This window comes from Erpetoichthys calabaricus, chromosome 3, assembly GCF_900747795.2.
Source record: "Erpetoichthys calabaricus chromosome 3, fErpCal1.3, whole genome shotgun sequence".
NCBI lineage: Eukaryota > Metazoa > Chordata > Cladistia > Polypteriformes > Polypteridae > Erpetoichthys > Erpetoichthys calabaricus.
The window spans coordinates 270,934,458-270,958,803 of NC_041396.2; the positions used below are offsets into that span (position 1 = coordinate 270,934,458).

General features: G+C 39.8%; 1 protein-coding gene across 8 annotated transcripts in view; it reads right to left on the reverse strand.

The window, feature by feature from the left end:
• The window catches only part of LOC114648936 (disks large homolog 4), a 745,247-nt gene that overhangs the window by 54,145 nt on the left and 666,756 nt on the right, over nt 1-24,346 (reverse strand). For 6 of the 8 annotated variants that reach the window (XM_051925298.1, XM_028798288.2, XM_028798287.2 and 3 more), the window contains 8 exons: nt 19,432-19,485; nt 16,002-16,052; nt 14,556-14,680; nt 12,528-12,697; nt 12,254-12,390; nt 1,743-1,887; nt 1,528-1,666; nt 1,100-1,259 (listed from right to left, as the gene is read on the reverse strand). In XM_051925298.1, coding sequence (XP_051781258.1) covers nt 1,100-1,259; nt 1,528-1,666; nt 1,743-1,887; nt 12,254-12,390; nt 12,528-12,697; nt 14,556-14,680; nt 16,002-16,052; nt 19,432-19,485 — 981 coding nt within the window. The remainder of the gene's footprint in view (nt 1-1,099; nt 1,260-1,527; nt 1,667-1,742; nt 1,888-12,253; nt 12,391-12,527; nt 12,698-14,555; nt 14,681-16,001; nt 16,053-19,431; nt 19,486-24,346) is intronic. The other 2 variants (XM_051925299.1, XM_051925301.1) reach the window with 1 other exon arrangement.

Here is a 24,346-nt window from a genome sequence, read left to right on the forward strand (position 1 = left end):
GGATATGTTACAGAGGTGAAAGTAAGAAAGTTTCATAATGTGGTTTATGTGGGTGGAGTAAGAAAGGCAGGAATCAAAAATGACACCAAGATTCCTTGCATCTGAAGAAGGTCTGATGAGATCACCATCAAGAGTGACTGAAAAGGAGCTCATTTTCTTAAGTTGTGCTTTAGTGCTAATTTGCAGGAGTTCAGTTTTGTTGCAATTTAATTTTAAAGAATTCTGCTCCATCCAGGTTTTAATTTCACTGAGACAAGTTGTGAACTGAGAAAACTCTGATGAAGTTGCACTTTTGACATTGAAATAGAGTTGTGTGTCATCTACATAAAAATGATAACCCAGTCCAAAACTATGAATAATATGGCCAAGGGGAAGCATATAAATACAGAAGAGAAGAGGGCCGAGGACAGAGCCTTGAGGGACTCCTTGTGTGACTAGTGCTGAGCTGGATCCGTTGGTACCAAGACTAACAAACTCTTCTCTATCAGACAGATAGGACTTAAACCACTGGAGGGCAGTGCCAGAGATACATGTTCTCCATTCTGGACAGTAGAATGTCATGTCTGACAGTGTCAAACGCTGCACTGAGGTCTAACAGAATTAATATACTGGTTTGTCCAGAGTCTGCTGCCATAAGCAAATCATTGGTTACCCGAAGAAGAGCAGTTTCACCGATGTGCTGTACCCTGAAATCAGACTGAAAGGGTTTCATCAAATTATTAGAGGTTAAGTAATTGGTGAGCTGGGAGGCTATAACATGCTCAAGAACTTTTTTCAGTAAAGGTAAGTGGGAAATAGGCCGAAAATTGTTACGATCGTCACCAACAAGACCAGACTTTTTTAACATGGGTGTTACAGAAGCGATTTTAAAAGTGGCTGGCACAAACCCAGTGTCGAGGGATGTATTGATTATTGTCGTAACAGTCGGGATTATGGCATGAAGGCAGGATCGTATGCTCAAGGGATACTCTGTCTTCTGCCATAGATGAACAGATGTGAACAAGTCAGTGGCATAGAGGTTTCGGGGAGAAATGTACATTATAAAAGAACAAATGAAAAATGAACAAAATAAAAGCTCAAGGCAACCTAAGCCACCCACCGATAGGATCTGGTCCCCTTTCCGCAACTCTCCACTGAGATCTGCTGGTCCTCCTGCAAGGATAAAGGAGATAAAGATCCCCTCTCCATCTTCACCTCCGACAATATTAAATCCCAGTCCAGTTGAGCCACGATGAATCACTACCCGTCTTGGTTCCCTGCTGGAAATGTAAAGGAGAGAACATAGATAGCAAATCAATGAATGTCACCTGGCTTCTTGGGATTTTTTTGTTTCTTACAAAATATCCAAATTTCCCACCTCTGGATTCAGTCTCTTAAATCATATGGAAAAGGGGATCATTCATTTCAACTTTTAACATTTACTTAAGAGAGCATCATGGGGAATCAGCTCAGTCTAACCAGAGGCTCTTAACACAATCACCCTAATGTACAGTTGCTGCATGTCACACATTGCTAATAGGAAGTTACCTTGGAATGTCATCATCTCCTAGCAATCCTTTTGGGATTGGTGAGTATCTCCGTGGCGAGGTGGGAGTTAGAGCTTGAGGGTAGTCCGTGCCCAGATAATTGGAGTGCCCGATTTCATTGTCCATGTGCTGGGAATAAGCTGTGGGACGGAGTGGCACAATTAGGAGATGAAATGCAAAGAGCAGAGAAAATCAGTCTAAGGCAGGGCTACGTACAGCTTGTGAGGTCTGGAGGTGCGTAGGAATCATTCAGGTAGACGTTGGTAGGCTTGGCCACCTTCAGGTAGACTACATCTGCCGTGTTTTTGAGGGCAGCCACTGCGTCCTCGTGCATCACATCTTCCAAGCAGACATTATTGACCTTAGGAGACATGAAAGGCCCATTACCCACAGGTGCCTAGTACTTTGACAGATTTACAGTCTCAGGAAACTGTGCAGGGAATTCCTGCATTCCAACAATGAAACGGCATTTGATAATGGAAGCAAGAAGATGGTGGTTTTGGGAAGAATATGCAGAGATACCCACAAATCTGCTGGACCAGCCAGTAGGGTTTTGTAGCAGTTCTGTCTGAGTTTGCAACTACTCTGTTTGATATGCAAGATTAGTCAAAATATTGTGAACCACTTTACAATCTTCTATTACAAATGAAAATCTCGAAATCGAGTTTTTGGACGATTCCAATACTTTCCCTATACTTCGTATAGGAGAAAGTAAAAAAAAATCACAATATATTTATCATTACATACTCTGATGTTACTCTTAATAGTACGATTAAAGGATCAGGGATAATTGTGAATCCAATACTTTCTGACAGATGGGCCTAAATTTAGGACAATCCTTAAACATACAGTATGAACTAGCAAGGCTGGCTTTTGATGACATTGTTCACTGTTGGGGTCCAGTCCCTGATACATTTTGGGTAAATTTAACCTTGAAAGGGTTGTGCATTGTAATGTTTTAAAGTAAGTTACACAATGCTTTGCACAGATTGATGAAGTATGTATGTGGCAAATGATTAAGATTCATTTCTTGCTAAATATATTAATTAAGAGGTCCCCTCCAGATGTTGCCTACAATTGTCTAGAGGTGCATATAGTCAAATCAGCTGATAGGATACCTACTCGCTAAAACATATTCAAGGTATGGATACTGAAAGAAGAATCTACAAGTTCCTTTTGATTAATTTTTGTAAGTTGTACCAAAGTTGAGTGCAGCAGGAATTCTATATTTGAGATATAGTTGATCAAAGGATGTTTACATGTTGTTAATGTAGAGATCTCCAAAGTTCCATTTTCGTATTGACTTCCATGAGCTGAATACTGGGAATTTTAAAGGTGTTTGGAATACATGATTATAGTTCACAGAGAAAAGCATCTCTGTCTTACAGTATTTCCTACCTTCAATCTATATTGTAGTTTAGCAAGTGATGCACAACCAGACTTAGTAAAGTGATGACAGCTACAGATGAAAGAGTGGAAATAAATCATACAGAGACGGACTTGACATTTCCTTTCCAAGGCTAACAAATCAGGGGTAGTTCCATTATCGTTTAGTTTTTTTCCATTATCTCTTTTGATACGTAACCTTTTTTCATTGCCGATGAACAGGACTGCAAATTTAATAGGCCTTTTGCTTAAGGATTTCTTAATAAAAACAGGGATACTCTGATGAAGTTTAGAAGGAATTCATGTTAACAATATTCATTTTCCCAACTAAAGACAGCTGAAGAGATGATCACTTATTAGCATCTTGCCTGATGCTTAAATTTAATTGCAGTAATTATAAATCAAAGTTTACATTGTCTTGTGACTATGACTCCCGGATACCAGAACAGTTCTGAGACAATTCATGGAAGGTTATCTAATTTAGCAGGTGTGTAAGGGAGGTGATTGGGAAGTGCACTCGCCAATTAAAATTAAGGTTGAACTCCGAAATCTTGGAAAATTTATAAAATCAAGTATGATGTGTTTGAAAGTGCTTTAAAATGAATTTTGTCATCGAATATTATTTTGTTCTTTTCCTTCCCTTATGATTCCCTTTATCTCTGACCAGAGCTGAAAACAGATAGCCAAACATTTGGAATCAATTGTGAAAAGCGTTGGTGATAGTGGATTGCAATTTCTGGCTATCCAAATTAATATGAATAAGTCCAAGAGTATATTCTTTACACACAAACATGCTTCCAATAGATTGTAGTATATTTATCCAAGTACAAATATTGGATCCAAACATAAATTTACATAGGATAGTAAAATAAATAAATAAATTCCACTCTATGAAAAGCAAGACTTCTAAAAGCTAACATACTGAAAAGGAGTATTCAATATAAAACAATAAAAGGTTCTATGTACATACTTTTCAGTTTTATTCTGTTAGCTTACGCTAGCCCTGTATTTATAAGTGGATTCAGTAAGGCCTTATCCTGGCCACTTCTGTTGGGTCACATGACTTTCTTCTCTTCGGTGCAGGATGCCATACTGACTTACTGGTAATGATATCCATTGCTGTAACAGAGCTTTTTATATTTGTGCTTTTAATGGCAGCAACAAGAGACTTTTACAAATTTGGCCATCTAATAATTTAACTTTTATGTTAAATTGAAACTGGGACTGTCATTGGATGAAAATTTTCTGGGTAGCAACTGGGCATTTAAAGACTGGCAAAACAAAGTTGACAGGTGCAACACTGTTTGCTTATTTATCATTCTTTTTATTATCTAAAATCACTGGGATGTCCATTAAATAGAAAATAATTGCAAGGCTGGGTAATGAGAACTCTCAAGAATTACAATATCCTTTTGGAAAGGACAAACTTGATGGGCAATAAGAACCATTTTAACATTCCTGCACTGCATTTGATTTAAAAGGCCTTAAGCACGTTGTCTATCCTGCCTGTAGAATAGAAACAAAGCCTTCATCAGTGTCTAAAAATAACCAACACTCAGCCTTTTCACATCTAATTTATATATACTGTATACATACTGATGCTGACGTATAATGGGTAGTTCAACGATGTGCAGCACCTGTTGATGATGAATATTATCATCATCAATAAGAATATATTGGTAGGTTTTATCATTTTTTTTAATTACAAAAAAACTAATGATTATTTCAATAATATTTAGTGTCTTACAAAGGTTCTTGGATCTATCTATCTATCTATCTATCTATCTATCTATCTATCTATCTATCTATCTATCTATCTATCTATCTATCTATCTATCTATCTATCTATCTATCTATCTATCTATCTATCTAAAATAGTGCCTTTTCTATCTATCTATCTATCTATCTATCTATCTATCTATCTATCTATCTATCTATCTATCTATCTATCTATCTATCTATCTATCTATCTAATATAGTGCCTTTTCTATCTATCTATCTATCTATCTATCTATCTATCTATCTATCTATCTATCTATCTATCTATCTATCTATCTATCTATCTATCTATCTATCTATCTATCTATCTATTATAGTGCCTTTTCTATCTATCTATCTATCTATCTATCTATCTATCTATCTATCTATCTATCTATCTATCTATCTATCTATCTATCTATCTATCTATCTATCTATCTATCTATCTATCTATCTATCTATCTATCTATCTATCTATCTATCTATCTAAGTGACTACATGTACCTCTTTAGCCACAGTCTGTTTCTCTTTGTATTTAAAGCACTTTGGTGTTAAACATTTTTATACCAATCCATCAATTTTTTTTCTTTATTCTAAAGATTGACTTATCCATAAATCTGTATTTAAGATTCTTTAGCTTATTTTAAGAAAAAAGTTTTTTAAGAAATAAGAATAAGCATTTTAAGAAAGAAGAAAGTTTTGCTTATCCATTTGTTAGATTTTTTTTAACTAAAAACAAAAAAAAGTTGTTTTTTTCCTGTTATCTTTGCATATGCAGTTTTCGCAGTGTGTGATGTTTCTGAGTCCTCCTAGAGATGACTTCTGTCTTGCATGTAATCCTGCAGTGATAGACTTGACAGCCCCCATGACACTGTATGGGGTGGGAAAAAAATGAATAAATGAAATATTAAAAGTACTACAGTATATTCCATATGATAAGTGCTACATGATAATTCATTCCAATCTTAGGCCGATCCCTGCCCTCCGAGACTCCCTTTGGTGTGTGCACTTTAGTTTTTCCCTTTTTGTCTGCGTTGGGAGTTCTTTAGAGGAATGTCCTGCCACTTCTAAGCATTCTTCCAGCACCCTCACATTGCCAGCCTGTCACCGAATGAACGAGCTCTCGAGTCGCTGCTTCATCTAACAACTTGGGAGTGACAAGCAATTAATAATGATTCATTTCTCTCACCTTCCCCAAAGTGAGACAAACGTAGTAGGCCATGATTTTTTTTTCTTATTTCAGAAGACATATAATTAATTATTGTGTAACAAGCCTACTTCACTCCAGGCTTTTAAGCCAAGTCAAGTATAAGATATCAGCTCAGCTCCTTTTTTCTTATTTGTATTTTTTAAGCTTACATCAGCTTGCTGCTGCCCATCTGCATTCAAGTCACTCCTTTTGAAGCTACTTATGTAGCTCAGTGGACTGTAAAGCACTGGTCATCGTGTCAGCTCTGTCACTGACCTGCTGTGTGACCTTGGCCTGCCTGGACTTCAAGTATAGAAATTAAACATTCTACTAGACATATACAACACGGGCATGCTACATTTTATGAAAATAACATTTGCTTATTCTGTTTTAAATTTGGTTCAGGAAAGTGATGGATGCTGTTTATTTAACAGGGGGCATTTAGGTAAATCTCCTTTCAGTCTACAGACACAGCCAACGTCTTAGTGGACTTACCCAGCAGCCACATCTGAAAGAAGATGCAACAATCAATAATTTAAGCGTGTAGTGGTTTCTCTGATGGTCAAGAGAAAAGTTTTCTTTTCGCACATCACGTGCAATAGGAGACCAGGCCTAGCACACCGGACCACCTTTATGACAGGTCAGGGCAGTTTACATAGACTGTAATTCCATGCAGTACCAGCAGAAGGCAGCAAATTCACTGTGATGAGAAATTCTGAACTCTTCCTCACCATTTCTTTTTATTATAGATTTATAAAGTCATTATTAAGTTCCATCATCTAAGCAGGTGTGACCGAATTATACCTGGTAGTATAGTATGTGAAAAGAAGAGCTTGAAGAAAATAAGAATGCTGCTGACAATCAATAATCCTTCATTAAATATCAAATGTATGAAGAGTATTGCCGACCCCTGAGTCCTATCTGCATTCATTGACAGTTATTCTTCTGATGTTTCAGAGATGTCTGGAAGTTTAGGGGCTGTGAGCCTTTCAGCTTAAAGCTGCAGCCGAACAGCTCCTGGATGTCTTGTAGAGAGTAGCATTAGATAGCGAATGGCAGTGAGCTGTTTCCCTGTTAAACTGCACAAGACTGAAGTGGGCTGGTAGGCCCTTTGTAAGGTGTTGCTCTTATTATTCTGTAGGCCTAAAGGCTTTGGCGTCCATCATGTGCTAGGTAAACAATTTACTTATTAGACAATTTTTTTCGCTTATTTGTATATTAACCGCACTGTTTGTGTCTTTGCACTAACCGTGTTGTGTATTGTTTAGGCAAAGAATTTCTTTCAAACAATCTTATATACAACCCAGTGCATGCTGGACTGTGAATTGCTTCTTTATCTGCATGAAAGTCCCTGCTCACCTGTTGTCGTGGCATTTATATATTCAGATACGTCCTGTGCATATCCATTAAGTGATGAATTTGGATTTATTATGCTCATTGTGAACAGCAATATATAAAATATTTTAATGTACATATTAATACATACTATATATATATATAGACAGATAACCAGATAAAGAGATCCCAGTTGAACAAATGACACAAAAATGTTTTACTTGTTCATTTATTTATTGAGGAGAATGATCCAATATTTTATATTTATGTGTGGAGTATTATCAGTTCATCAGTTCAAAATAGAATTTTTTTACATGAATGCAAAGTGTTATGTTTGGCAAAAAAGCAAATGCTGCCTTCCAGCATAAGAATGTTATCCTATCTGTAAAACAAGGTGTTGGTACTACAGGGTGAGCCAAAATGAAGTACCGTATTTGTCAAGGTCATTGCACGAGGTAGAGGCGGCCGAGTGGGTTGTCGGGGGGAGTCCTTTGATAGGCGATCCCTTGTAGTTTTCAGTTGGCAACGTGCCTTGGTCTGGTGTGCACCGTGCTTTTGCTGTCAAAGCGTTCTTCAAAAATAACAAATCCATCATCACTACGCAACGTGCCTTATGAATGCACTTCTCCATTCCTCCTAATGGTGATGTCCAAAATCGGAAAACAATTCTTTAGTGGGTGGCTAAATTTAGACAGATGGGTACAACATTAAATAGAAAATCTCCAGGCCATCCTCGGAATGTATGAACGCCTGAAAACATCCAAGCTGTAAGGGCGTCAATTTTGCAGTCTCCTAGATGTTCAGTGCACAAATATGCTTCTGCCTTAGGCATTTCCAACATGTCGTTGAGGAGGATTTTGCATGAGGACCTAAATTTTTGTCCATACAATATGATGGTAGTGCAGGAACTCACTGAGAGAGACTACGAAAGCTGTAGAGAGTTGTGCGCAAACATTCTGCAAACCGTTCATCGAGATGTCATCGTCATATGTAGCGACAAGGCACATTTCCATTTCAATGGTTGTGTAAATAAGCAAAACTTTAATTATTGGGATGAAACCAACCCTCGTAAACCTCATTAGAGAACCCTGCACAGTGAGCGTGTTACAGTTTGGTGCGTTATTGCAGAATTTGGCATTGTTGGGCCTTTACTTTTTTGAGGAGGGGAGAGAAACAGTCACCGTCACTTCAGAACGTTACATTGAAATGCTAGAGAATTTTTGCGGCCCCAACTGGAAGAAATGGATGTAGTGGATGCCTGGATTCAACAGGATGGAGCAACAGTTCATATGGTGTGGAGATCCATGCAAGTTTTGAGGTACAGTAGATGTCTCCCTGCGTGGCGATGTCGGTGGCCTTCACATTCGCCTGATCTCGCTCTGTGTGATTTCTTCTTGTAGGAGTATCTCATATTGAAGGTATACACATACCGACCTCAAAACCTTGAAGCCCTCAAGGGCGCTATTCACCAGGAAATCACCACTATTCCCCTTGAAATGGCCGAATGAGTCATGCAAGCATTCATAAATCTTCTCGAAGAGTGTATCACTAATTACAGCCGCCACCTTGAAGTCATCATTTTTAACACATATTGAAAAAAATCTATTTTGTATACCTTTTCTTGTGTCGTGATTAAATTTATTTTATCTTGTAGCATTTTTGTAGAATAAACATTTGAAATGTGATACTTCTTTTTGGCTCACCTTGTATTATAATTTGAGCCTGCATTGCTGCCTCTGGACCAGGATGGCTTGCCATCCGTGATAGAAGTATGAATTCTGAATTGCATGAGCAAATTCTACAGAAAAATATCAGGGTGTCTGTCCATGAAATGACGCTCAAGATCTTAATCCTATAGACGTTTGGAAGAACCCTAAGCAAGCAGTTCATGCAAGGAAGCCCACCAACATCTCTGAGGTGAATCAGTTCTTCAAAGTGGAATGAGCTAAAATTCCTCTTAGCTGATGTGCAGGGCTGATCAACAGCTACTGGAAATGTTTAGTTGAAGTTACTGGGTCACGAGGGGATCGCACCAGTTACTGAAAGCCAAGATTCATATACTTTCACATGTAAATATCGCAAATCTGATAATTTTCCTTAATAAATAAATTAATAAGAAAAATGTTTTTGTGTCATGTTAAATTGTGTTCTCTTTATACCAAGGGTCTTGGCATTTATATATATATATATATATATATATATATATATATTGTGGTGGGTGGCTGGGTCCCATGCCCGGCCGGGACGCCCCTTCTACATATGTTCTGGGGGAGCAACCATGGGTGTATCAGTACCTCCCCCAAGACACTTGGTGGCAGCCTCCCTGGCTTACGATGGTGCCTCAGTTTCTCGCAGGGCTCCATGGGAGATGGAGTTCTCCACAGCCCTGTTGGGATCCGGGGTGGCCACCAGGGGATGATGCATGGGTCCATGAGCCGGCCTGGACAACTCTACAGCCCCGCCTGGATGTACAATGAGAATTAGGTGATCAAGCATCTGGAGCACTTCTGGGTGGGCTATAAAAAGGGCTGGCAACCACCACTCAGGAGCCAGAATCGGGAGGAAGAGGACGAGGTTGCCAGAGAGGAGTGGTGGTGCCAGACGGGAGTGTTGTGGTTTATTTGAAGTGCTTATTTGGACTGTGTTGTGCCTGTGGAGTTCACGGGGAAGACGTGCCCCACAGGTGAAGAAAAATAAAAGTCCTTTGTGTTTTTACATGTGCCTCTGTCTGAGTCTGTGCCGGGTCGGGTGCTACACAGCGTTTAGTCTAACAATATATATATATATATATATATATATATATATATATATATATATACTGTATATATATATATATATATATTTATATAAAGGTTGGAGATGCTACTAAACTATATGGAATGGCATTAATATAGGATCAGATGAATCATTACCATGGATATGAACAGAATGCAGGCTTGACCAGACTTATGACAAATGACATGTAATGTAAGTAAATGTAAGGTATTACATATAGGAGGTGGAAATGTTAGATTTGAACACACAATGGGAGGTTTTAAACTTGAAAGTACCCCTCATGAAAAGGGCCTAATAGTCATAGTGGAGGTTATGCTTTATGTTACATCACACACTAAGGAGGCCTCACCTGGAGTACTGTGTACAGGTTTGGTCTCCATATTACAAACAGATGTAGCAGCGCTAGAGAAAATCCAGAGACAAGCAACTAGGCTGATTCAAGGACTGACAGGTATGAGCTATGAATAAAGATTAAAGGAGCTGAACCTTTCCAGTTTAAGCAAATATAGACTGAGCGTTGACATGACTAAAGTGTTTAAAATTATGAAAGAAATTATTAAGGCAGATATCAATTATTACTTTAAATTAAGTTCTACAACAAGGAAAGGAAGATACAGATGGAAATTTGTTAAGAGTAAAATTTTCACAAACATTAGAAAGTTTTCCTTCACATAGACAACTGTAGGACTAAACTACCAAGTACTGCAATACAGAGTAGGACTTTAGGGACATTCAAATCTCAAAAAATAAAGGATGCCCGATTACAAAACTAGGAATCACAAGGGATGTCAGATGTATGCTTGTCGCATTCTGACGGCCAATAATAACGTGTGGCCTGATGGTGCTGGTGCCTGTACGACTTAAGTTACAATCTGACCTGTTTGACTGATATCAGCTGTCCCTGACACGTTATGATTATGTAACTAAAAGTCCCTTTCTTAAAATTTCTGGAAAAGTCACGTAGTGTGACATAATGCTTTGGTTTAACATCTTTTTTGAAGGATGATGTATCCTAAAACACTAGGGAAAAGCTAATGATTAAATATTGTTAATTAATAACAGTGACTAACTGATTAACCTATTATCAAGTGTTTAAAACAAGTAATCTTTTTAATTAGAGTAATGGCTCCCAAACTCAGTCCTGGGGACCCACTGTGACTACATGTTTTTGTTCCAACCAACTTCTGTTTTTCTTTGGACTCTTAGCCTAATTAAGTGAGTTGTTATTTCCCTGTTTTTGTGTTTTGGAGTCAATGTAGAAATTACAAAATAAGTTTGGTAGATTTTTATTAAAATGTAATAAGCAGTTATATGGGGAATATGTAGTTTTTTTAAATTGTTCACAGTATTTTCATCCTAATTCTCATTTTGCTTTTCCAGGTGTTCTGGTTATTTAATTGATTATTTATTAGTTAGCGGGTCTGACACTGAAATCGTTGCTGCTTTCATCATCCTGGGTGTCTGCTATGCTGGTTGTTAATGGTCACTATTAGGGTTAAATGAAGGGAGCAAAGTACACAGGAAAAGGAGAAAATAATAGGAAAACAACAAAAAATACTTAAGCATTTATAGCTTTAGAAAAAAATAGAAATATTTCTAAATGTCTTATACATGTAAAAACCATACTGTTGTGTTTTTCTGAATGCAGAATAAGAGAAGAGTAAAAAAGACCCGCTAATTAAATGAGATCAGTTGTTATCGATTATTATCACCGATTGTTAATCTGATTGGAACAAAAACCTGCAGCCACAGGGGGTCCCCAGGACCGAGTTTGGGAACCGCTGGATTAGATGATTAATTTCAATTTGTGTTGGCAATTTAATTGCATTGCTACATTGCAATACCTAATACAGACTTGAAGTCATGTTTTTTATTTAAATAGCCACACGATGGCAGAATTTAAGCTACAAATCAGAGAGCTGAATAGAAGCTTTGAGTGAACATGAAGAATACCTAAATGTAACTTAGTTCTCTAACAACTATCAGTTAAGCAGCTGTAAAACAAGTCACAAGGCTGCTAGAATAGCATGACTCATATGGATTTGTACATAATATCGATGGTGAGGGCCCAGGGTGTTTTGAAAATGGCAAATAACTTATTTCAAGGTCAGAAAAAAAGAGAAAATTCATCCTTTGCAAACTACTGAGACCACTTTAGTCTTGGTCTTGATCTTGTTCTGCCGTCTCACAAGAGGACACAACACAAGAAATGAATGTCATGAATCCTGTGTACACTTGCAGTTGAGTTGGTGCAGCACAAAAGGGATACTGAAGCTGAACTTACCGCTAGGATCTTGTCTCCAATCTGTAGTCGGCCATCTTTGTGTGCTGCACCTCCATCAATGATTTTGGTCACGTAGATGCTGTTGTCTCCGGGAATATGTTGGTTTCCCACTCCTCCCGCAATACTGAAGCCCAGACCTTTACAAGAAAAAAGAATAAATCACCAAATCGATAAACAGCCAGAATCCCATGAAGGGCATACACCTGCAACATGAAATACCTCATTTCTCATTTAACTTCTTCCCACCAACCCAGCTTTCACCTTACACACTCACCCTTGGGTCCCTTGATTAGCTTGATCTCTGTGATTTTCTCAGCAATGGGTTTCCGCCTCATGATGTAGAGCCTCACAATGGCACCCGCCTCTTTCAATGCCTCCACAGCCATGCTGTGAGTAACCTCACGAACATCCACATCGTTCACAAACAGTATGCTGTCGTTTACCCTGTGTTCAGGAAGACACAGCTATTAGCAATACTAAATGTGCAAGATCAGGAGCAAGGAAGGGTTTGGTGTTGGGGGAAAAAGGCCATAACTAGGCCATAACTTTATGAGTTATGGCTGCAAAATATTTTAGAGCCCAATTATCATGCATGACTGAAATATATTAAATCACAGGAGCAAGCTTGTTGTCCAAACATTCTACTACTTGTGTCAAAAGGTCTTCAAGATATCTGGAGAGAGTTGTGGGAAGGACACTAAGCAGTGAAAATGAGTAGGTAAGTAAGTCATGGAAATGAGAAGAGTGCTCACCACCCACTTTACAGGGGTAGAAGCCAGGAGGCCATTTAAATTGTTCCCTTTAGTTGCATTCAGGAGTATGGTGCAGATTGTGAACTTTCTTCCGAGTAGAATGACGAAACCTCTACAAAATGTCCTTAAGTCTTCAAGGCTGGGCTTTTCGTAAGCAGCTCAGTTTAACTTTTGATTTTCCACTTGGGGCCATCATTCTCATGAATATCTTCTCCTTTTAGGCTTTTCTCATGATCTGCCTATACTTAATGCTGTCCATTGTTCTCTTGCTTTTTATAAGCCTTTCTCTCCCAGCTCCCTTAAACCATCCTGGGAGCGTGCTCTCATTTTGCTTTAGAGTGTAGATGGTGACATTAGGATTGATGTACTCTGCCAAGGCTTTGAAATTGCATCCCAAGATAACAATTCTACCATAAGTCACTGTGTGATGTTTCTCCAGCTGTGGCTTCCTTGTCGCCGTCACATACATGCAATATTTATGGAGTTTTCTTAAAACCTCTGGTACAGTATGCTCCTGTCCTGCTGCTGGGATAGGCTTGGACCCATGCAGCTCTGACAGGAATAAATTGATTTTGTAATGGATGAACAAATAGAAAAAATTATTTGTAAAGCAATGTCTAATACATTTCTTGCCAGTGTATGTCCTTTATGTGATGAGCGTACTCGGTTGTTGCCAACAGTAAGTTGTAATTGGCTTCTATTCAAATGTATATACAGTATATTCTTTTGGCAAATTATTTAAAAAGAGAACTCTCTGTCCACCAGAAATCCCAGCTCACTATAATTTTATGCCATCTTTGAATCGTTTTTATTGCTTATCATAGCTTGTAGTACCCCTTCCTGGTAGTGCCCATGAGTACACAGGACCCTCTACTAGATCTTCATGTTTCTGAAAGCCATCAGTCAAGTCAGTCCATCAGAAATGTTTTAGTGAGTCAGTGATTCATTAGAGGAGGACATTGCTGCTACTTAGGGAGAAGTGCATTTAAGATGGAATTCAGGAAGCCCTACTTTTCACAGAAGGCTCTTGGGATCTGGACCAAAATATGGAGCCACGCATTTGACACAGAGATCTTGACAACTTTTAACAAGTAGCTGCATGAGATACTGGAAGAACTGGTCTGATGGCAAGTCAGGAGATTTTCAGAATGAATTTAACAAGACTAGGACTGCAGAAAGACACATGGCTTGTATCCATAAGTCATGGGAATGAGATATATAGTTCTTTAATGTTGCCTTCTTATAGGACAGAGAGCAATTATTTGAGAAAAATGTTCCTGGACCACCAACGATACAACACAGCCATTGGAGGCCTATAATGCTCTAATGTGAGGGCAGAGTGGTGTTGTTGCATGCTCAAAGGCATTGCAGCTCATCATGGCACCTGTATTTCCAGGTTCAAAGAAAATCCACTCTCACATGAAGCGCACTCATTCCTTAGGCATTCATTATTGGGATTTATTTTCTTCAGCTTGTCAGGAGGAGATGTTTAAAAAGAGAGAAAAAAGAAAAAATGTCATATATAAGAGTTTCCTGAAAAGCCACTTTACCTGAGCCTCCCATCCTGTGCTGCTGCTCCACCTGGGATAATTTTGGTAATGAAGATACTTGGGTCATCCCCAATATGGGGGTTATCTGTGCCCCCTGCGATACTGAACCCCAGGCCGGAGTTACCCTGGAAAATAAGCAAAGCATTAAAGTTGGCATAACTCTGATTAAAAAAGTTACACATGTGTACAGACAATGGGTCAAATCAGTCACAGGTGTGTAATGGCAACCAATCAACATCTTAAGAGGTGGGTAAATGCATTAAGTCAGACCAGTCACAGGGGGTCAGTACCACCCAGTGAACACAGTCGCCCTGTCTAAACCAGCTAAGACAAGAACAGCCTTGTCAAGTATTACAGGTGACTACACTTAGTCAAACAGGTCACAGGTAGGCACTGCCACCGGGTGAGGCCAATTACAAGAAAGTAGTTACATATCGAACGTTGATGTAGGCTGGCACAACCACTCGGTCAAACAAGTAAAAGAGGATACATTCAACTTCTAAAACAGGGTAATGCAACTTGGGAAACATTAGCTTGGTGACATGTGGGTGAGGACATGGTGTCATACCAGTCTTACCTGGTGAATGCACATAGAAAAGGGCATTGCAATCCAGGCACAATGGCTGTAGCCAGGCACAGAAGACCTGCTGATGGGATCAAAGGCAGGTATAGTGCCCTTACCAAAACAGTCTCATCTGATTGAACACTGGACTGCCACAAATTCAACCTGGCATACCCAGGTGGGCAAAACAGTCCTGCCTCCTGCCAGACTATCAATAGAGGTGGGTACAGCCACCCTGTCAGCATCAGGGCAGCATTATCCGGTCAATGCAGCTTTCCAGTTTCATCCAATCAGATCTATGCCACCAAGTCAGTGTTGTTACCGTTGGCTACAGCCACCAGATTACACCGACAGGTAGCTGGTCATTATTGTACCAGATCAGTAAAGTCACAGGAGATACACTACAGTCAGCATGTTTAATGTAGTCATATGTGAGTATAGAAGGAAGGTGGTGAAGTTAGCCATCATCTCACAGGCCCATTGGGGCACAGTTCAGGTTACAGTCACCTAAACCATCTTATAACAGATGGCCGCTGCCAGTTTGTAAATGTGGTCACACCCATATTTTTCTATTTGTTCTGAGCCTCTGGAATAGGACATTGGACATTATGATAAGACAACCAGCTGCCCAAATCTCTGTCACTCTGGTGGGCCCAAAAGGGCATCTACCAGAAATGGAAGCTTACAGTGCAATAAAGGGGAGTGTGAAAGCCATCAGCTAAGTCAATCCATCAGAATTGTTTCAGTGAGTCAGTGATTCGTTAGAGGAGGGCACTGCTGGTACAAATCCCTCGTTCTGAAAGACTTCTCTCATTTCAACGAGATCCAAAGATGAGAAGACAATCTCCAAAAAAAAAGGTTTGTCTAATCTCGTTTACACCTACCCTTTCTAGTGTGATTTCTTCATATTCCACCTCACCATCTGTGCCATTTACCTGAAAAATAAAAACAAAGATTTCAATAAGAAAAAAATGACTACTTTTTAGTGAAGATGCTGCACAAAGGTGGGAGGCGAGAGAGTCAGGGCTAAAAACGTCAGGATAAGTGACAGCATTTAGTGACCTTCTTTGCATTTTGCCTGGCCGCCGTGGCATTTCGGAGCTCCTCCTGCAGCTGTCGTCGCAGGGTCTCGACTACAGGGGCTGTCTGCTTAGCTGGTCACTCGAGGTACAGTAATTACATGCAGAGGGAAGAAAGGCCCAGAACTGAAGCAGGAGCAGGGCCAACAGCATCACCGCAAACACATAGCAACGCATGCAAGGACACAGAAGAGAGCGAGACACACAAAGTGCAGAAGTACAGTGACACAGTGAGAAGGCTCCAACAACGGTCAGGGTTCAGTCGGGAGGGTGCTTTCTGTGATTGTCACTATGATGGAACCTAAGGCAAGGTTTTCATACTCTAGACTGAGAAAGGCGTAATATAAAACAGGCCTTGATGTTGGCTTCTTCAACTAATGAGACAAGGGCAATTTTTAGTTTTCATTATTTGTAACATAATGCCAAGGAGGTCCTTAACACAGGTGAGTCCACGTGACAGTGACCACAGGGCAGTGCCAAGCAGGAATGCACAGGCTTCTGTTTTAGTAATCCGCCAATCTTTATTTCCAATGCAATTTCATATACAGTACATGACTGGGGGGTGATATGAGCGTGGAGGCGACTTTCACATTTTGGTTGGAATCTCTCTTTTTCTCTGAATGGGGTGGTCATCACTAAAACTAAAATGTTTTTGGTTTTATCTGTTTCCTGGCCTTGTCCTCTGCAATTTTTGCTGCTTCTTGTACATAATGTGATCTTTAAAATTGGTTTGTGCTTGTGCACGGGATGACAGGGGCTTTATAAAATTACGACTCAGTGCACGGCTGTGTGTGCTCAACAGCATCAGTCTCCTTACATTTATTTTGCTTTTTGTGATAATGGGAGTGGGGCTATGTAATCGAAAGGCTAGTATGAATATATATAAACACTTTTCAATGTTTTCCGTATAATTTTAACACTTTCCTTATTTCGAATTTTGAGTTGGGGTTCACTTCCAAGCACTTAAAGGACTGATTTGGAATACCTTTGCGCATATTCCTATTATGCTTACCATTTAAAGGCATTTTTCTTCCTAAGAACTTTGAGGGTCAGTTGACACAAAAGGTGCTATATAAAAGAAAGATTTATTAACAAAAAAATTTTGATTTTAATTTGAGCTTTCCTTTAGTGCCTTGAGCAACTATAAGCTTAAAATGTACAATAAGGGGGTGACGTTTTCCTAAGCTTCCTGCATTGCAGCTTTGAATTGCTGTTAGCCTGAAAAGCACAAAACATTTTCATCCATTTCCTCAGCTTTTCTGTACATTTAATTTTAATGCATTTTCCTTGTTTTGAGCTTTGCCACGCAGTAAGCTTGAAAGTTGTTATATAAAATAAGGACTGGTAAACTGTATTTATAATGCTTTTAAACATTTCTTTCCTGTCTTTAAATCTCTAAGATGCTGTTAGCCCGCAAGGTGCCATATAAAATACTGGAAATGTTTGTTTTTTCTGTTCAGATTTCTCAGTTAATGTTAGCTCAAAAGTTGTTCTATAACATTAATTGCAATTGTCAGTGCATTTAATTAAATCCATATTTCAGGTTTTTTTTTTACATTTAAATTTAATACATTTTTCCTGACATAGCCACCTTTAAAGGGGTGCAATATAAAATAAATACTGATTGACAATCCATTTTGTTTTCTCCTGCTGAGATTCTAAGGTAGTATATAAGGTACAGTGGCGGGCCGTCAGGGCCTGCAAGGCCTTCTCTGCTGGCCTAAAAAAATATCTGAATCACAAACTGATGTTAATTATATTTTGTCCATGAATACTTATTAAATAATTCCAAATAGTCTGTCCGCTTCCTTTCATAGCTTTTCCGATGGTTGTGCTGCTTCCAGACATGTATTTTCGTATTAAAGCATTTAACCAATCACATTTCAGCTATCATTTGTTGCCAGGCAGGGTCAAAGTCAATGAAGTCTGCTTGGAGGCCTTCACAATCCGTTCTGCAGGCCCTCTAACACAAAATAAATGTCGATTAAACTGTTGCTTCAACCAAATCAGATTTTGAGTTGGTGTCACTAGGGCCCTCTAGCAGGCGTACAGCAACGTCACCGTATTCAGACCCGTTGATTGGATAGGATGGTGTAATATAAAAATCTGAATGAGAGCATCATGGGGCAGCTAGTACACATTGGTATGTTTGGCGGTGACCATTCCCGTGTCCACTGCTTCTGTCGAGCGGACATTTTCAGCCCTAAAGCGAATTAAAACTTATGGCAGAAATACGACAGGGCAGGTTCGACTTTCAGCATTAGCTTCGATGGCGATAGAAAGGGACTTTGTGATGGAACTGAAGCGCACGGATAATCTGTACGACAGAGTAATTGAACTGTTCTTGAGGAAAGAGAGGAGGATGGATTTTGTTTACAAATAATCCGAATTTTTGGTGAGTAAAATGTTGTGATTTTCCTAAATAATATTGCAAGTTTATGAGTTATTATTGATGTTTTTTATGTGTGTCGTGCTGTAGCTGCAGTAGAAAGGAACTTGCTCACCCCTGGTTTGTCTATTCAATAAAGGCATTTATTGTGGCTACAGGAGTTATCTATCTGGGATGCAATGGCTCTTTATACTGTATTTCTGCATATTAAGATGGTTTTTATAACCATAAATTAATTTTTGAGGGGCGGGTTGATTCAGACGGAGCACTACTGAAGGCCTAGGTGTGAAATGCACGGTCCGTCACTGATAAGGTAACACAATGCATTTAGATTTTTCACCTTCAAGTTTATATTAATTTGAAAGATGCTGTATAAAATAATGATGGTCTGACCACACATTTTCATATCTTCACTTTATCAGCTTTTTCTTGTTGCATTTTCCTGCTGTTCCTCTGAAGGGTGCACCATCATAATGTCAGTCTGTTGTAATTATTACTTCACATCCAAGGAGACGCTACTCACTACGAGGACACTGGGATGCTCTCTACGGGCAGTCCAGAGGGTCCTGCCCAAGATCAGAAGGGATACAGAGACACGGGGGAAGTTCCTTCAGAGTCCCCTCAGTGCAAAAGGCGGCAATTTCCACCTGCTCTTTTAGTTTCACTGAACGTAACTTCATGGCTGCTGTGGCTCCGCAGTTTTCAAACAAAATCATCACCAGGAGCTTCTGAAGGAACACGCAGATACATTGGTTTGGACAGATAAACAACGAAAAGGCAGTTTAGTGACACAATACTGCAGACAGACTAACAGATACATTATTTGAAAACATAAATATTTCTTACGTATGGCGGGGCGTCTATTGAGTCTGTATTAACAATCACAGGTGGAGAGTTTGCCTACAATAAATACATAGATAAGTATATATATATATATATATATATAGAGAGAGAGAGAGATAGATAGATAGATCAAATAGAACACACTGCACTCCTTGCCATGCCTGGCACTTAAAAGTAAAGCAAGTCTGTCAAACTGCATCAGGTAGCCAGGTGTGCAATCCCATGGTGAAGTCTGGCTGGGCAACTGGCAACTCCCATGGGGGACGCTCGGCTCTGCTCTCCCTTTTTAGCACACATCATGGCCAAAGAGCAGTTCTCCCGCTGTTACTCCTGACAGAGCGAATCAGGCTCATGCTCCTAACTCCCAGCTACTCGTGAAAAGCCTCTCACCGTCTCAACGCGCCGCTGACTATAATGAGGTCCGACTGAGCACATGTAGCATGGCGCAGATCAACTCAAGGGGAGACATGTCCGCAACCAATTTAGAGGGCTCAGTTCCCAATCAAGCCCCTGGGAGTAGGAGCGGAGGGTGGGTGACTTAAGAAGGAGTCCTTGGCAAGCTTTTTTGTTCTGAGAGGAGCTTCGTATCTGAAAGTGACTTTATGCAGTGACTTAGTAGTTTTCATATCTCGGTCCACTCACCTTCATATATTGATTCTACTGGCACACCCTAGACTGGCATAGTATTGTTAAACACAAAACACTTCAATCTCCCAGCATAGCTGGGCTTACAAAACCTGAGGAGCCACTCATTTGGAGCCAGCATTATGGAAAAAAATAATTGTGAGCAATGAAGCAAAAAGAATTTATCAGTCACCAAACTGAACCACTAAAATTGCAGGAAGATTGTAAGTTTGGAATGAAAAGGTAGGAAGAGGTACCAGGAGAGTGGTCATAGAAGCAAAAGGCCAGGAGACTCTGGTGTAGCTGGGCCATTATACTCTTTTTACTCTCGAGTCATTAGCCTTTTACTACACAGTTTAGACCTAAACTCCAATCCCAACTCCCTCTCGCTCCTCTGTTTTACAGATCACAGTCAGTTTTCATTATCCACCATTATGGAAAAAAGCAGACACTGAAGTGTTGATCCTATGGGAAAAAAAAGGGACACTTCTCAGGGTCAGGCAGATGTGCCCCTTTGGGCTGGTTAATGATTCTCCAGAAGTTCATCTACGGAAACCTTGTTACGACTTTAACTTCCTCTAATGTCAGGTTCAATCGTCTTCTAGTCGCTCCACAAGAGGCCACGATCAACTGCAGTGGTTTGCCCTGAGGACCTCACTAAACCATCCGGTGGGCAGCAGCGATGGACGGTGTGTACAAAGGTAAGGGACATAATCAATGTGAGCTTACAACCTGCACTTACCTGGAATCCCTCATTTGGAGGAAACAATTGAAATCCCCAGTCTCCAAGGGCTTACCCACGCGTCTTGGCGCCAGGTTTACACACGTTGATCCATTCAGTGTGCAGCCCCGGATGTCTAAGAGCATCACAGACCTGTTATTGCTCAATCCCATAAGCAGCTTATGCGCGATAGGCCTCTTGGAATTTTCTTTCTGCTACACATGGCTGGGAATACAACCCACTGAAGTCTGTCACTGCCCCGTCTCTTTGCCCCCCGTGAAGACCTTATCTGTAAATAGGTGAGATTAGACTACGGGTGTTTCAAAACGGGTTACATTTTTATAATAGCAGAAAATCGAATCCTTGGATTTGAAATCCATGAATAGTGAGGAGTTAGCTTTAAAACAATTTTTAAATTGTTTAATTAGATTTGTTAAAAATCTGGAAATTTCACTTATGGTGTCAGGTGTGGGATTTCCACAGCCTAGCCCAGGTGAAACTATCTTAGTGCATCATATCTCAGCACATGGTGTCCTTTGAATTCTGAAAATAGCCAATGCTTTCTACCCAACTGCAAAGCACAGTGTTGCTCTAAAGTCACAGGTCATGGTTGTGATCTGGGGTCTACAGAGAAGTGCCACCACACTGCAGTAAGAATAACAACAAAAAAAACATAATAAACAAGCAAAATCAGCCAATATGTAGAAGGTGCCCTTGACAACTACCTTGGCCCATCCTGCTGTTCACCTTAATCAGCAAAGATCAAACCCCTAAATTCATGAATTAATTATTAAAATGTTGGTGCGCATTACTCTTTCAACAGAGTTAACCACTTAACATGTCATCCTCCAACTCCAGTTTCAGCATCTCAGCGTCATGCGCACTGAATGTCACTTATGGAGTGTGTGGACCAATGGGGCGCGTACAGCAGCCATAACCTGACACAGACAGGCAGGATACAAGTTTCAACATACAGCACACCTTTATTTACAGGTGGAGAAGCGCGTTCTTCGCTCCCCACAAGAGCACAATGGCCACAAGACCAAAGCACAGTCCTTTTCCTTTCTTCTCTTTCTCTCTGCCTCTCCTCTCCTTTCCTTTCCTGGCAAGCTTCTCCCGACTCTGGCTTATCAAATGGAGTGAGGTGACTCCTTTTATTCAGTCCCTGGAAGTACTCCAGGTGGCTCACCACCTTTAACTGGAATCACTCCCAGGTGTGGCGAAAGTCCACTGTAGGGCTCTGCAGCTCCCCCCAGTAGCCCCCACGGAACCCAGCAGGACTGTACCAAACTCCAACTCTCAGCATGTGCTGCTTAAATCCATGGTGCCACAGCCGCCCTGGAGGGTTGCCCTCTAGCGTCCCGGGGACGGTAGTGCCTCGCAGATGCTCTTTCCTCTGGTCCTTCTATCCAGCTGGTGTCCCGGCCGAGTAATGGCTGAGGCTGCCCGTCACAAGTGATGTCCAAACCATTCGTATGTTCTTTCACACTAGCATTCTGGATTTTACCAACAGGACAGCTAAACTTTTCTATGTGCAGTTCAGCGTGCAGAGTGGGAGAAGTTTAACCTCAAAATGATTGCCACTCATTTACATCTGAAGGAGCCCAAGTGTATCAATAGAGCTGCCCGGCAGTAAAGGCTTTCAAGAGATATCATACAGTTTGAATAAAGATAAATCAAAAATGCCAATTCGACAATCACTAGAAATCCTTCAATTTCAATCGACATATTTGTTAATTTAACTTTTAAAAACAAGAAACTTAAAATGTTTCTCCTTCTCTACATACTCATTTAATGGCAAACAAAAGACCCTGCTAACCTTCCACAAAAACAAAAATCAGCGTTGGCACATTATTACAATAACTCAAAATATCACACTGCATTATATTTTGAAATGTAAGAAGTAACGAATTAACAATGTTTGACTTCCAGTGTGGGTGAGTTATCTGGAATTAATAAAAGTATTGTAATTCACTTTGGTGATCTGTTTTGTGTTTTTTGTCTTAAAGGTAAAGCACAGCACCTCATCAAGCCTATTGTGAGAATGAAAGAAAATGTCAAATAAAGGTAGGATAAATGTGTCAGGTGAGCAGTAAGCCTTTAATCTTATTTTTTAAACTGTTTACAAACAACAATATTTCTTTTCAAATATAATGTTAACTGTAAAGAGCGTTTGTAACACTAAGGGCAATGCTAATGTTGTAACAATTGCAGCATGAATAATGGTAAGTGACCAAGACACCCTAAAATAAGGTTTTACTGAACAGGAAGGGATATTTGTGTGATAAAACAAAGAAATGTAAATAAATAAAGGTAAAACAAATTATCTGCAGTTCTTCTGTGTATAATTAAACAGGTTTTGTTCCCTTGTCCCACAGATGGAGGACTTGTTCTTTTATTACCAGTCATACCAACGTTCTCCTGAAGTCACCTCCCATAATCCTCTCCCACTTGTCGTATTAATTCCTTTTGCTCATTACGTTTTTGTCACCAGCTTTCTTGGAGGCTCTGCACTGAGTGAGGCACTGACAGGGAGGTGGCTTTAAACCTCACCCTGATGTGGATTCTGGTGACAGGCTGGACACCAGGCTAGAAACCACTCTAGTGGACCCAAGTGTCCCTGCACTCCTGAACTTGCTGTTGACCTGAAATAGTCAGATCTCTACCAATCTGTGCATTATCAGAGGGACAGCATGACTCGGTTCATCTTCGGACTGTAAACCCCTCTATCACACAGGTAGTGCTGCCACCTCCATGGCCTGACTCTGTGGAGTCCTTGAGAACACTAGTCCATTAAACCCTGGACACTCCCCGTTTCTCTTTTACACTGATTTTCTTGCACCATCTAATGACGTCAAAGGGTATTTTGTACCTCTGCCAGAGATAACATCTCTTGATATTTCCTTTTTCTTAATCTGGCAGAACAACATATGTCATCCCTGCCAGGGTCTGTCTCTCTCTTTAGTTGACATTTTTTTATCTTACTTGCAAGCAATTAATTTACTGTGGACACCATAACAAATAATAAAGTGATTACTTTTCTACCACATTTTCATTCACAAAATGGTAATTTAAAAAACAACATGTAAAGAAGTTTATAAACACAACCCCCTGTTGAGGAGATAAGCAACAGGTAGGCAACCAGATAGATAGATAGATAGATAGATAGATAGATAGATAGATAGATAGATAGATAGATAGATAGATAGATAGATAGATAGATAGATAGATAGATATTTCAATGCTTCCTCCCGGGACACTCATTAAGTTTATTTAAAATACCATTTTGACATATCTGAACAATATACATCTATTTATTTATTTTGACATCAATCGATCAATTGATTGATTGGCTATTATTTGTCCTATGAGTACTTATCCTTGTTCTTATGTCTCTGCTGCAGTATGCATCTGAATTCCCCCTTGGGATTAATAAAGTCTAATCTTTATCTAAAATCTAATCTTATCTAGATAGATAAGCCACCATATTAGAACATTACATTAGAACATTAGAAAATTGTGACATGAGCAGGCCATTCAGACCAACAAGCTCGTCCATCCTATTCAACTCGT